The sequence below is a fragment of the Taeniopygia guttata genome, chromosome 9 (genome assembly GCF_048771995.1).
Source record: "Taeniopygia guttata chromosome 9, bTaeGut7.mat, whole genome shotgun sequence".
Taxonomy (NCBI): domain Eukaryota; kingdom Metazoa; phylum Chordata; class Aves; order Passeriformes; family Estrildidae; genus Taeniopygia; species Taeniopygia guttata.
The window spans coordinates 2,109,266-2,123,380 of NC_133034.1; the positions used below are offsets into that span (position 1 = coordinate 2,109,266).

The window sequence follows — 14,115 nt, forward strand, 5'->3', positions numbered from 1 at the left end:
TTTTATCCATTTCTTTTTTAATTCTCAGCTGCATGCATGGAATAAACACTGTTTTAAAATATAAAATTAATAACAGCAGGTGAAGTTTTTTGAGTGATAGTGATAATTTTTTATTCTTTTGTAATTTAAAGGCAAACCATAACAGTTTGTGCTAGTGCTTGGAGCTAATCAATTTTTACCATGCAAATCAGAAAAAAAGGAGCATTGCAGAAATTAAATTAATAACTTCAGCAGTAAAAATCCAAAGAACAGTTGTAGTATAATTATTGATATAGGCTTTTAACAGCACAGAGCCCTGGGCCATCTTCTGCGTAACTCACTGATTTGGCTGGGGTTTAACACTGGCAGCCCAAAAGCCAGAATTGCCAACCTGTCAACAGGTGATCTCTTAAAAAGTTGCAGATCGTGTGTTCAATGTTATGAAAGCTGCTCTTTCTCACCTGTGATCTGCTTGCTCCCCTTCCCAACCATCTAGAATTATTTGGATATTGACCTTTTAAAATGTAAGGCTTGTAGATGGAATAGAAAATAAACTAATGTGCTCTAAATTAGACAGTTTGCTAGAATTGGTCTGAAAATTAATTTATCAAAAAAATCTAAACTACGTCCCTGCTTATATAATTAGCATGAAAAATTACTGAATTACAGTGTTGATAGGTATTGTGGAGAGCCTGTACAGCAAAAATGAATGATGGAAATATGCCATAAATAGTAAGAAGTGGAAAATCTGAAGCTATTCTCCACAATTTCCTTTAAAACACATTGCCTGAAGCTTGTACTTCTGCTTCTTGGAAACAATTGGGAAACCATAGAGTGAAAGACAGTGGTTGGCTGCATCACTGTGTTGTTCATTCTCCATCATTTAATCACATATGATATCAATAAAAAATCAATTGAAGGTAATAAAAATCTGTAATACATGGGGTAAATAATTTCTGCAGTGGGTTGTGTAAAATGCACTTAGAGTGACAGAAAATTGCTACAGGGGAATCCAAAGATGAGAGTAATTATGTGAATCTTTTGTGAAGCCCCTCCTTCTGGTGGTTTTGAGAGCAGGAGGGCAATAATGTCAGCTGCTGTCAGTTCAGGTGCAAGGTCACCCTGGCCCTGCTGAGTCTGTCTGTAGGTCTGGGCAATAGACATCCTTCCAAATGATCCTTTCACTCAAGGGGAGGCTGGAATATGACTCCAGCCTTTTCTGGGGAAGGAAGGAAAAAGAGAAGGAATGAGCCAACACTCTCCAAGTAAACAGAAAGGCCGTGGCTCGTTCCCTTAGTGTCAGAGCATTTCCGAGCTCAGAGAGAAGAACCTCTGTGGTTGTTGGCACATCTAGAGGAGAAACCAGAACCAAGTGGCCTCTCCTGTCTTGTGTACAACCTCCTCAGAGGTGCCAGACAGCTACAGATGGATGCTTGCTCCAGAGGTGCTGAGTCTCTGCTAGGCCATGTAAAAAATCAGGTTCCTTTTCCAAGGTGTTGGAGAAGCTCTGGTTTCAGCTGTGGGGCAGAGCCAGGGCTGCTGCTGCAGGACAAGTGGGGCTGTTCAGTGGTGTCCCTTGGCCTGACCTGGTTCTTCAGGGGGTTGGGGTGTGGTTGAAGCCAGCCCTCCTCACCCTTCACTGTTCTGCAGAGCCAGATCTGCAAGGTCCCTGAGTGCACAGAGCAGCTGCATCCTCTTTTGCAGTAGTTGAACCCTTTTCTTCTCCTCTTACTCTCGAGTTCCTGGGAGATTTCCCATCTCTCTTGATTTGACTCTGCATTCCATTCCTGCATATTTTTTGTTATGCATCACTTAAGCGTCAGGGACAATAATGAAAGAAGCTGAAACTTGAATAAATGTTGCATGATCTTGCAAGAAACCATTTCCTATGATTAAACTGGAAAGCATAAAATTGATTATTATTTTTTTTTACCATTACACAATCGTAGTCAGGGATTAACTGAAACTGGCAGTGTTGCTGCTGTAGTCATTTTTTAATGTGGAGGTTACTATAACATGTAATAGAGATGACAAGAAAATTGAAACCATATGATGGTACAGGGAATGGAAATGGCATGTGCAGAATCTCAGTAAATTGGAATGTTATTGCTGAGTTCAGCACAAAGAACTGTTCTGGTCAGCTCTGGTCTCCCAGCAAAGTTGAATACCTGCCTTTAGCATCTCTGCTCCATGGAACATTTCAAACCACTAAGCACAGACTGCTTACAGAGCTGTGTATAAAACATGTTTAACAAAGAACTACAACATGTTAGGTCCCTGACTGGAGAAAGAAGGCTTTGAAATTATATTTTGTTGGGATTTCTTTATGCCATGGATTTACAGATATTTTATATATCTTAAAATCAACCATTTAGGAATTCCTTTGGGAATGTTTGAAGTCAATTATATCTATTTCATTTAAAATAACCTGTCTGTTTGGTCATACATTGCATGATTTTATTAACATTTGAGTAATAAGGTGCTAATACAAACCAGCTTATTAATGTCCGATGCACATGAACTACTGGCCAGGGCTGAAGTCTCAGCTGATGCAGATTTTCCCTGTTACAAATGTTGATTTGTTTTTTTGAGTGGCTGTGTTGGAATTCCTGCAGGCAGGTGCCACTCCCCTGATGGCCAGTGCAGGTCCCTCGTGTCCTGTGGCCACTCCTGCCTTCAGCTGCCAGAGCTGTGATGGCAGAGCTGCATCCTCTGCGTGGCCTCAGGCTGCTCTCCAGTGAGAACTCTAAATAATCACCAGGGTTATTTCCACAGTTCTTCCTCCACTGTAGCCTGAAAGTTTGTATCTCCAGTTTTACAGAGTTGGGTGTTTTTTCAGCAATCCCAGAACAGCAAAAATACCTGTATTTATATTATTTATTAACAGGCAGTAAAATTGCTCATTGTACCAGAACATGAATGCCGCTGGATTGTAGCCCCCTTCCCATGGTTCTCATCCTAAACTGTTTGCCATTGTTTTCTTGTACAGCTTCATGTACTTACAGTCCTTCCATTTGGGATCAGTTACACTTAATTTAAGTACCACTGAATTTATTTTCAGCTTTCTGCTGCGTGCGCTGCATTTGTAATTCTGCTCTTACTTGAAAATGATTGAGACAAATTGTCTCAGCTGTACTTTTTTCCAGTATTGAATTGACATTTTGATTGCATGTATACTTGGCAAAAATCTCATGATAATTTTCCTCCTTATTTTTTTTCTTATATTGTCCTATGCATGTGCTCGATGACCTTTCTTTCAAGTAATTTTTACTTTTCTCTTTTGTTTTTCATTTCTTTTCCTCATTTGCCTGAATTCCTGCTTCTTCCCTACTCCCCAACCTATCCTGATTGATGCTTATTCTCCCTGGCCTGTTCCAGTTCTCTGCCTCTGAAAGCTTCAAAGAATGACAAATCAAGAAGTTTGAAAAAAATCTCTCGGTAAGAATGAAAACAAGGTGACATCCTTTGTTGTCTCTACACCTAGCTCACCTCCAGCTGTAATCTGGGAGCTGGGATACTTTTGATTGCTGCTTTTGCATTGTGGGGCACTGGGAAACTCTACATTTTCTACTCTAGTGTGTTTAGTTTTACAATGATGAAAAGTAAATATTTTCACTCAGTAAGACTGAGAGTCAGAACAGAGAATTGTGCATTTGCTCAGATACTGCTTTGAAATGTCAGAGCCCCACTCTGCTGAGAAGGCAAAGGAGTTTAAACCTCTAGGGCTCAGCTGAGTCAGGCAAGCTTTAGCTATTAAAAGGGTGCTGGTTTCCTCTTTCAGAGAAGACTGATTTAGAACCTGTAAAATCTTTGGCATCTCTGTTTCCTTTTGGAACTGATCCTCTCAGGTTGTTCTGGCTGGGCCTGGCTTTATTCTAGAAATACTCAGCGCTCACTTTTGTAAGTTGGTACTCAAGAAGTAGAAATGCTGATTACCTCTTTGTAAGCCCCCAAATTCCTGCTTTTTTTCTTTGCTTTAATTCTCAGCTTTCCTGCTCTATTAGGCTAAGTTAGTTTCTTAGGAGCATGTGATGACTGATTTATCTAGAGCAGGATTTCATCACAGAAGGTACATGGGATGGTTAAACACTTTTGAGAAAGTATAAAGAAGGTATCAGGATAGCTGTGGGGAGAGATGGCAGGGATAGGTATTTCCCTGTGGGCTTGGGTGTTGTTTGAGGCACCTTTTGCTGTTGAGGAGAGATAAATCCTGACTGGTTTGTGCTGAGCTCCATCCAGCTGTACCCCAGGCACCTCTCCAGTGCCTGCCAGGCTGAAACCACAAACCAGAACGAGTCCTTTGGGCTGCCCAGGGGAGCTCTGAGACAGGCACAGAGCTCAGTGATGGCTCTAGCTCCGTCTGTGTCTGAATCTTGCTACATACCAAACAGGGGCTTCTAGAGCAGTGCAGCAGGGTAATTTCTCATTCTGAAATCCTCTCAGTTGGGTGCTAAATTAACACTTGTTTGGTTAGTTTGTTTTTATGGCTACCTCAGCCAGGTATATATTATAACCAGATTATAAAACAGGCAGCAGTTTGCCCTCAAGACATTTTTCCATACACAGTCATCAGAAATACACCGTCTGTACTGGCCATGCCTTTTGTGATGACGTTTTCTCAATGTTTTTTAATCTGTTTATAAAGAGTAGGTGTAGCCTTTTTTCAGATTTACTGAGAGACACGTTAACACCATGTGTTAAAAGCACCCTTTATTTCTGTGTATTGGCACCGGACTAAGTAAAATTGGATGTTCTATAAGGAGTAAAAATACACTAGAAGTAGAAATTAATTCGGATTGCTTATTTTCTAAAGCCTGGATGTGATGGAGGGCTGGGCTGGCAGGGGGTTTAGTTAAGGGCTGAGTTTGCTGTTGTGTTGTTCAATGTGTCCTTCCTGCGTTGCAGAGAGTTCATCAGTTACATGAAGCGGTCCCGAACCTTCTATGCCTCCATAGCAGAAAGGCTTTGTGATGGAGACCTGGTGATGAGAGACAGCTCGACCTGCTGGAATGGAGAGGATGTTGTAGAAAGGTAAAGTTATAAGGAAAAATTTGCTGTCATGGTGCAGTGGTTTTGGTTCACCAATTTTTAGATTTCCCAGCCAATGCACCATTGATTGTGGTGGGTTCAGTGCTGGCCAGTCACCAGTGCACTCACTTCCTGCTGGCGGATAGGATTAGGAGAAAGGCAAAGCAGGCTCAAAACTTTAAAAGGGTATAAAGAAAATTTTATTAACAGTAACTAAAAGAAAAAAAAAAGTAGTAAGAATCAAAACAAACCCTTCAGAACACTTCTACTCCCCTCACAACTTCTCTAAATTCCTCCCATGCAAAACCAGGATAAATGGTGAAAAAAGGTGTTTTCACATCCTGCTGATGGTTTAGCAGCATTCTAAGACACTGGTGTAGATGCTCTGTAGGCTGAAAAGACCTTTCCAGTTTCTCAGCTATTTTTTTCCCCTCTGTATTTTATCAGTGTCTTTCCCATCACCCTTCAGACTCTAAACTGGAATATACACTTGCATTTCCATGAGCTAAACTTGATGCTGTCATTGCTTTTATTCTTTGTAACATGAGGCAACATCACCCTGAGGAGAAAAGAGATGTTTAGAACAAAACTCTATCTTTACTATCACTGTCAAAGTATACATCAGTTTTTGCAGTGAGAGCTGCTTGGAAGTGTGCCAGTGAAGTTTCTCCAAAAATTTCTTTTTGTCAAAACAGAGAAGTTCCATAGGATGGTGTTGGCTTTCATGAGGTTTCTTTTTGAAGTGGATTTTGTGGTCTGTAACAGTTACAAAAGATAAAGTTCTAGTGTTCTGGTTTTTTTTTGCTTTAAAACAATTTTCATGGTCCCAGTTTTTTTTTTTAAGAACTTACTGAAGAATTCGAACATGGAGCAAAGATGTGACACTTAGTGTCTGTCCCACTCATGGGGGCTCTTACTCTCACACAGCTCTGCTGAGTTTTCTCATGTGTAAATAACTTCAGCTTAATTAGATCTAAGCTGTTTGGAGATAAATGCATGTCTAACACATCCAAAAATAACTTTAATATTTCAATATATATTGTCATTACAAATTAATTGTAGGGCTTATGTTTGTTTGGCATATCTTCTTTGTTTGAAGATTTTGGCAACAAAGCAATATTCCAAATACTGATGTGTAGTGATTGCAATACTGATTGAAGTTTTTACTGTAAAAGTAATGGAGAGGAAACAAGAAGAATATCAGTATTTCTTATCAATATTTCCATATCATTGCTTGTGGCGTGTTGCTGGATGCACAGATAAATTTTAGAACAAACAGCTTTCTGGCCAAAAGGAAAACAAGAAAAGCTAAACAAACAAAACCTAATCTTTTCTGTATTAGTTTCAAAGGGAAGACAAAAAAAAAGTTAGTTTTAATTTTTATCTTACTTTGTTTTAAAAAAGCCCAAACCACTCATATTGCTGATACCCATGTTTTAGAAAGGCATGAAGGGGAAAGCTGTTGTTGCTTTGTTAGTCTGTAACTTTCCCAGAACTGGAGACACATGAAAAAGTTTCAAGTTTGAAAGGGATAGGAAACTGGGGAAAGTAGCAGGGAAAAGACTAACAAAATCCCTCATATGTTGAATTAAAAAGAAAAAACAAAGGAAAAAGGAAACCTAAACAACATACCCCCAAAGATGACAGCAGCAAAAAACCCAACCCCACCACCAAACCTAGATATGTGTCTGCAGTTAACATTTCAAATGGGCAGAATGGAAAACAAAAAGATAAAATTCATGTGTTTAATCAGAGAGCTATAGATAGGTAGCAAACTAATATAAAATATAATAATATAAAAATATATTCTCTCCCAGTATTGATTGCCTTACGAGGAGGGGACTTTCTGGGCAGCCTACAGTGCCACACACACATCTCCTGCCACCTGGCACATTCTGCTCCTTTCATCACCTGTTTTCCAGGCTGGGCTTGGCACAGCCCTCCCCACGTGGCACATAAACCTGCCCAGGTGGTGCCTGAAGATGCTTCTCTTTGCTCTTCTCCCCTCCCCAAGCATTCAGTATCAGCAGCAGTAAACAGCTCAGAGCTCAAAATAGAACCTTTTTGTTGCCTGTGGATCAGCAAATGGATCACCCTGATGGGTGAACTCGAGTTTAGGGTCACTGGGGCTGTGGAGCTGGCACTGCTGCAGCTCCTGCCTCCTCCACACTCCTTGCATTTCATACTGCTGCTGGAAGGCTGAGCATTATTCATGTCTGTGCTAACTGGCATGCCAGCTCTTTAGGAAAAACAAACTCCAGGTTTTAAAACAATTTGACACACAAATGCAGCCTGAAAATATATGAAATTAATACTCAGAAATGAGTAAGAATTCATTCAATTGGTAGAGAGGGCACTTGAGGTCTGATAAACAGGATTAGAGTTTTACCTTTTTATTTTAGTTTAGCTCTTTGGATTGGGTTTTGTTGTGTTTAAATCATTGCGTTTGCAGGAAAAAGAAGTTTGAGCTGCCAGTTAAATACACCATAAAAAGAGATTCCCACTGGTTTGAGACTCTGCCTCTGGCCTGCTCTTCAGAGAACAGGAAGAGATGGCTTTGCTAGGAATCCTCCAGTGTCAGTTCAGGACACAATTAGAAATATTTGCCTTGGGAGTACTTTCTTTGTCTTAATTGCTCTTTTGAGCATTTTGTTCCTGAAGCAAGACTTCATGTAAGAAATAATCTATGCACTAATGAACGGTCTCAGCTTAATGATTGTTGAGCTGTAACCATTTCTAACTTGGATCCTACACACAATTGTTGGATCAGAAGATCAAACTTCGATTTATTTGGAGTGAGGAAAGAAAAACCATTCTAAAAATCACTCTAGGGAGTTCTGTGTATGTTGCCTCTCCATTTCAAGAGGAAATTTTCTGAGTTTCAAATGAAATGGTCATTTTATTAATGCCAGTTAGCTAGATCTGAAATCTCATTGTTGATGGTAGAAGTATTCTGCTGGTCAGAGACAGCTTCCTGCTGCACAGGTGTCTCCTCAGGTGTTCATGGTGGATTTTAGCTAGAATGGGTTGCTCTCAATGTGGCAGACTTCAGGTTGGTGTTGCAGAAACATTTGAGATGCACTGAAGTCATCATTCTCTTTTCTCTCTATCTGCTGTGGTTTTGTATTGCTGCAGAGTGCAGGTTTGATGTGCAGTACCCTGATTTGATAGGGAACAGGGGAGGAGATACTTCACAGCAGTTGTTTTTCCACTTGGAGTCCCTTTTTTCCAGGGAACTTCAAGGTGGAGGGTTAAAAACTTGGACATGAAAATTATTTTTAAACCAGGTTACCTGGAACAGAAAAGAAGGATGTTTCTAACAGCCTAGTGGGGACCCACACTTCTTTTCCTTCCTTCTCTCCTTCGTTCCTTAACTTGTTTATTTTGGGATTTTGCACTGGGTGGGGGATTAGGGGACACCTGTCCATGAGCTTGAACAGATCATGTCGTGGGTTGTTAGGCTCTCAGGGCCAGTGAGAGCTGGCTGAGGAAGGAAGTGGCAAATCATAGTGACTTTTTCTCAAAATGTGTTCCTTTAGAGACTCTCAGTTTTTATGAGTTTAGCACTTTGATTGTCCCCTTTCTCATTTCCTTAGGCTCTAGCAAGCAGCCATCTGGATGTGAAAACAGAGACAGTCATTTAGCCTTAGCTTGCTTAAAGCATGTTTAACTTCTGTTCTCATGCCATCAGTGTAAACAATTTCTGGAGATCTGCTTGTGACTGTAAACTGCAAAATGCTATCTCTCTTTTTGCGGTGTTTTTCAGTTTTTAGGGTATTTTCCAGGACTTGGGATGTTTTGTTGGTTTTTGTTCCTTTCTTCCTCATCACAAATTTCAAAAAGGTCGAGGCGGGTCCTCACTATGACCCAAGCTGGAAAAAAGGTGTGAAGAAAAGTGACAGAAGTCAGTGATGTTTGTACATGGTATCTAACCCACAGATACTTGTGTCAGACCATCTGGATGGACTTCATCTTTGTAAGATAAACTGATAAATCCATATGCTTAAGAACTTTATTTTTGTTGGTGGTGATGTGGATTTTTAAAATGCAGTAATCAAGGAAAGACAATTTTAAGGATTTGAGTCCTGGAAACTATCAACAGATTGATCTCAGTGTAGGCATTTCATTAAATGTAATTATGTGCCAGCTATTGGGAGAAAATTTAACTCCAGGAAGGAGCAATGTGTTGAATTCTCCAGCCCCAGCTCCAGATGAGAAGCAAATGTGAGTCAGGAGGGGAATTTGTATGAAGGTACAGACGGAGCTGCTGAACACCACCCTAGGTCAAGGGTGGCTCCATGTGGTGGAAAAATCTCTCCTCCAACCCGAGTTTCCAAAGAAAGGCTCAGCAGTCTCTATTGTTCGGTCTCAAGGCAGTTTATTACAAGTTATCTAAAAGATTTTCTCCTTGGGCTGCTGTGGTTTGCTCACAGCTCAGGCAGAGGCACACACACACCCTGACATCCTCTCTGACTCCCGACTGCTTCTTCTCTCCCCGCCCAGGGCTGCTGCTGTCTTTTATATGGCACATTACGTGTTACATGGGTACAGTTTTTCCCCAATGCCTGTTACCTATATTAAATGGTGCTTTTCTATCTTTTATATGGTACATTACGTGTTACATGGGTACAGTTTTTCCCCAATGCCTATTACCTATATTAAATGGTGCTTTTCTATCTTTTATATGGTACATTACGTGTTACATGGTTACAGTTTTTCCCCAATGCCTATTACCTATATTAAATGGTGCCTTTTTACTCTAAACCAATCTGTGAGTGCCAACATCACCAAGAACATGGAGGTAAGGAAGAAGAAAGAGGGAGGACAGGACCGGCCCAAATCCCTCCATCTTAAAACTTCTGACCCCATGTACAAGACCAAACCCCCCCTGTACAGGACTTAAACCCCCCCTGTACAGCACTCAAAAATTCTTCCCTCTACTTTGTGACTACTTCTACTATAACATCTAAACTTTTGTGACTTCTTGTTCTTCCTGCAAGGTTGGTAAATCATTCCATGGCTCAAATCCAAAATCACAGCTGTTTCCAGCTGCCTGCCAGGGTCTCAAATGCTTCTGACCTGGGCCTGGAACATCCAAAAATGTCTGAGGGACATTTCTAGTTCTGACAGGGAGCCAGGAGCCACTGTGATGCGAGTTCTTCACGTGCCGCACAAAGAGCCTGTGAATCCTGATGGAAGGCATGAGGAGCTCACCCAAGCCCTGCTGGAGAGGTTTGATGGAATGATTTGTGTCCTCCTGGCCTGCAGTGCTGAGGAGTTGGGATGGCAGATCCTGGTGGGCAGCAGGAGATGCTCAGGCTGGCTTTGGGGACACTGAGGAGCTCTGCTGGCAGCTTCACCCAACCTTTTGCAGTTCAGCCTAGGGGAAGAGCACAGAATTAGCTTCAATACTTCACTTCAGTGCTTCTCTATAAACATGGGGTTTTTCTCACCTTTTGTTTTCAAATTGCATTTTGGGTTGTACTCTGTGCATGTTGTAGTTACAAATCACTCTGATTTAGTGAAGTTCCCTGGGTGACTCATGGAGACCCTGTGCCCATGCTGGTTGGGAATGACCTGACTTTTGGGGGCAGTCCTCCTGCTGTGAAATCACACTCTCACCTTCCTTGCAGTCAGAGACTTCCTTCTTTTTAGTTAGCACTGTTCCTGAGGTGTGCCCAGGCAGTTGGAATGGATGGGTTAGGTCAGTAGCTGAAAAACACTTCTGTAAACGCAAATGGACATTTGACTTGCAAAGGCATTTTTTTCACACTGCAGCACTCAAAATTTTCTTTCATGTTGAGGGACTGTAACACAAATAATTAATACTTGATTTCAGAGTTTCTTCAGATTTGGTACCTACTCAATGTCTACTTCATTCATTTCAGCAGAATTCATGAAAGAATAAATCTTGTCATCCAATCACCAGCTTGCTCCACTGGGACAGTGTTTTGCAGATGCAATGTAACAGGGACTAATTTGATACTATCATTGTATCTCTTTTATTTTGGCAAGTTTGGGATGTTTTTTGTTGCATAAGGATTGATGGGCAAGTACTCTTTCTTTTGTATGCTATTTTTTTTTATTATTCAGAAGAAAAGAACAGCCCTTATGTAGTCAGAAAACTGAAACTTTCCAATTAAAATATTACAGTATTAAAATAGTAGTGCTCCAGTCATTGAAGCTCTTCTAACATGAGCAAACCAGACACTGTTAAAGTCTGTGGAATATCTCCAAGATAAAGTTCATTTTCTTGTGCAGAGCTCAACAGAATGACTTTGTACTTGTTCCTCTTAGGAAAGGTCACACTCAAAGTCCAATTGAAAAAATAGAAAGTGAAAGTCTTATCTGATCCTTCAGTCTGTCTTCGCCAATGATTCTTCGTGGAGGGAAGTACAATTAATTTTCTTTCATTTGCAATGGGTATGCAATGCAGCAATACAAACAAGAGGGATAAATCCTATCAAGGCCTGGAGATATTGTGCTGAAATTCTATTCTTCAGAATCTCAGTTAAATGAGATACCAGTGAGAGTGTTTTTAATACTGATACACTTAATCCTTTCTCCTAAAACTGGGGTAGGATTGGAAGCGTGGTGCCTTGGTCTATTGGATGAAAAGGATTGCTATATGATGTTTGGATTTTGGTATTTTTCAGGACATTGAATTTTTGATATTATTTCAAGTTGAAATTGGAAACTTAAAAGTAGCAGTGTATTTAATAAAAGTAGTTGGAAGTGAATTTTCTCATTTTCCTTTCCTTGTCCTGTGTCCCAGCAGTGATGGAAACAGCATTTGTAGACTCTATGGGATGAGCAGGTCAATGGGAAAAAAAACTGCATTAAATTCTGTGGACTTTGAAGCAGGAATCCATCAGTATTGAAATACAGCTGGTCAAATAATAAATCTTACATTTTTCAAATAGAAGGGAATTATGTGAGGAAGGTGTTGCTGAGATAAAACCTGTAGTTGCTTAATGCAAATCTTATTGTGGAAATGCAGAAAAAAATCTCTGCATAATTGTCCAGCTTTTTCCCACCTTGGTGCCTTGTTCAGTGTGAAATAATTTAGTTATATGTTGAAATATATATCTATATCTAGATACATATATATGCATTTACATATACATATATGTATATACATATCTGTGTGAAATAACACATATACATATATACATATCTGTGTGGAAGAATTTAGTTATGTATTAAAATATATATCTATATCTAGATACATATATATGCATATACATATACATATATATGGTGGTACAAGCTTCTCTGTAACAGTTCTTGCTTTCCTGACAGATGTTTTTTGAGACAGAGAAGTAGAAATGAGTGGAAATGGGAACTGGATGGGAGTATTGGTATTAACTGAACTGGGAAATATATACATATATACATATATACACACACACCTGGCAGTTTGATGCAGGTTTTACTGTGCTAGCAGGATGCTCTTGCTGCAAACTGTCATGAACTTAAATTAGGCCTTGGGGTTGATTTTATTTGTGTTACAGGCACTTTGTATCTAAAGGGTGGAGAAGCAATCTGTTTCTGCTACTTTCCATGTCTTAAGTGCTAAAAGACCCCAAATTATCTTCTTTTTGCTGGTTTGTGTTCCTTGGTGGGAAAATATCTTTGGTCTAGTGTGAAGTGTGTGTGATTTAACACATCCAGGTGCAGGCAACTTCTGAGAGAAATTTCTGTGGCAAGGTGGGGTAGACTCCAGAGTTGGGGCTGGAATCAAGGAGAGGCATTTTTATTTTTTATTGGTTGGTTTTCACTGAAACATGTTGATTTATTGAAATGGGGAAAAAAATTAATCTGGATTCTGTCTTGGAAGGCTGAAGAGTGTCCCAAATTGCCAGGAAACCTGTGGTGCTGTGGGGAGATTGTCACTCTGTGCTGCTGGAGCTGCTCTGGGAGTGAGGGATAAAATGAGGGATAAAACATTTTCTACCCCACTGAAGGATGCACAGTGTGCAGCTCTGCACTCGGGGTGCCTGGGCTATAAATCTTCCATTTGATTGGGAGGGTGTGGGGTGGGCTGGCCTTGTTATCCTGTGAAAGCTTTTGTGTTTTCCCAGCACAGAGCAGGTAAACCTCTGAAATGCTGATATTTTTGGCAGAACAAAGCCCTCCCTGCTGCCTCTTTGCAGCCCCAAAGTGACCTCCCAGTGACACGGGGTTATCTCAGAGCCTTTCTGACTCCAGGAGGATTCAGAGCCTTGTGGGTACAGGCAGGTTTGCCTCATCAGATGAGTAGACACAAAGACAGCTTGACAAACATTAAGTATCATTTAAAAGTAGTTTAATGTATACATTGTTTATCCCACAGCCTCTCCATTTTATTGATAGAAACCCCTCTGGCTGGCTCTGTGCCTGCCTGGTGTGTACTTTCACTGACCTCCCCAGTAATGCTTTTTAAAATGAGCTTTTCTGTGCTGGGAATTGGTGGTTTAGCCACAGCCACAACCCAGTGGGTTGATGGGAATAAAGAAAATTAGGAGCTTTGATGGAAGTTTTGCCTTGCTCAGCTGATGAGTCAAACTTGAACCTCCCCGCAGTGGGAAATAAATTTGTAAAGAATTCTCAAAGTTTGATAGAAAGTTTACATGCAAATACATTTGCATACAAATACAGGGTAATTTCAGATGATTGGTTTCAAGGTATTTTGGTTTTAAGGTATTTACAGAGTAGTATGGCAAAAGTTGATAGGCCAATAAACGTTCATAATGTACTGTAATCAGGAAATAGTTGTTTTCTGATTGCAATGGCATGAATTATAACATCTGTATTGTCTCACCCTTCACATGAGACTGAAAATGGAATGAAAGTCTTTAAAACACCTCTCAGTTGCCCCATCTCTGGGTCAGAAAAGGGCTCAATCCAACACCCCATCCTCTGCCAGCCTCTTGCCAGCTCAGTTGAGTGCTGAGGGTGAACTGAGATCATAATTCCAAAGTATTTTCTCACCCACAGTGCTACCATAGATCTTGGCCCAGTAAGGTCTGTTAATAACCCAGCAGCTCTTTACATTGATCAGTTAACAAACAGAAATGGCACCCAGCTTGTCCAAGTGATTGCTGCAAATTTTTCACCACTTAGGAA

The 14,115-nt window shown here is 40.5% G+C and overlaps 1 protein-coding gene across 1 annotated transcript in view; it reads left to right on the plus strand.

Moving 5' to 3' along the window:
- LOC100218614 (glypican-5) overlaps positions 1 to 14,115 on the plus strand; it is a 348,060-nt gene that overhangs the window by 119,066 nt on the left and 214,879 nt on the right. Inside the window, exons 5-6 of the mRNA XM_030279863.4 lie at positions 3,358 to 3,417; positions 4,885 to 5,010. Coding sequence (XP_030135723.4) covers positions 3,358 to 3,417; positions 4,885 to 5,010 — 186 coding nt within the window. The remainder of the gene's footprint in view (positions 1 to 3,357; positions 3,418 to 4,884; positions 5,011 to 14,115) is intronic.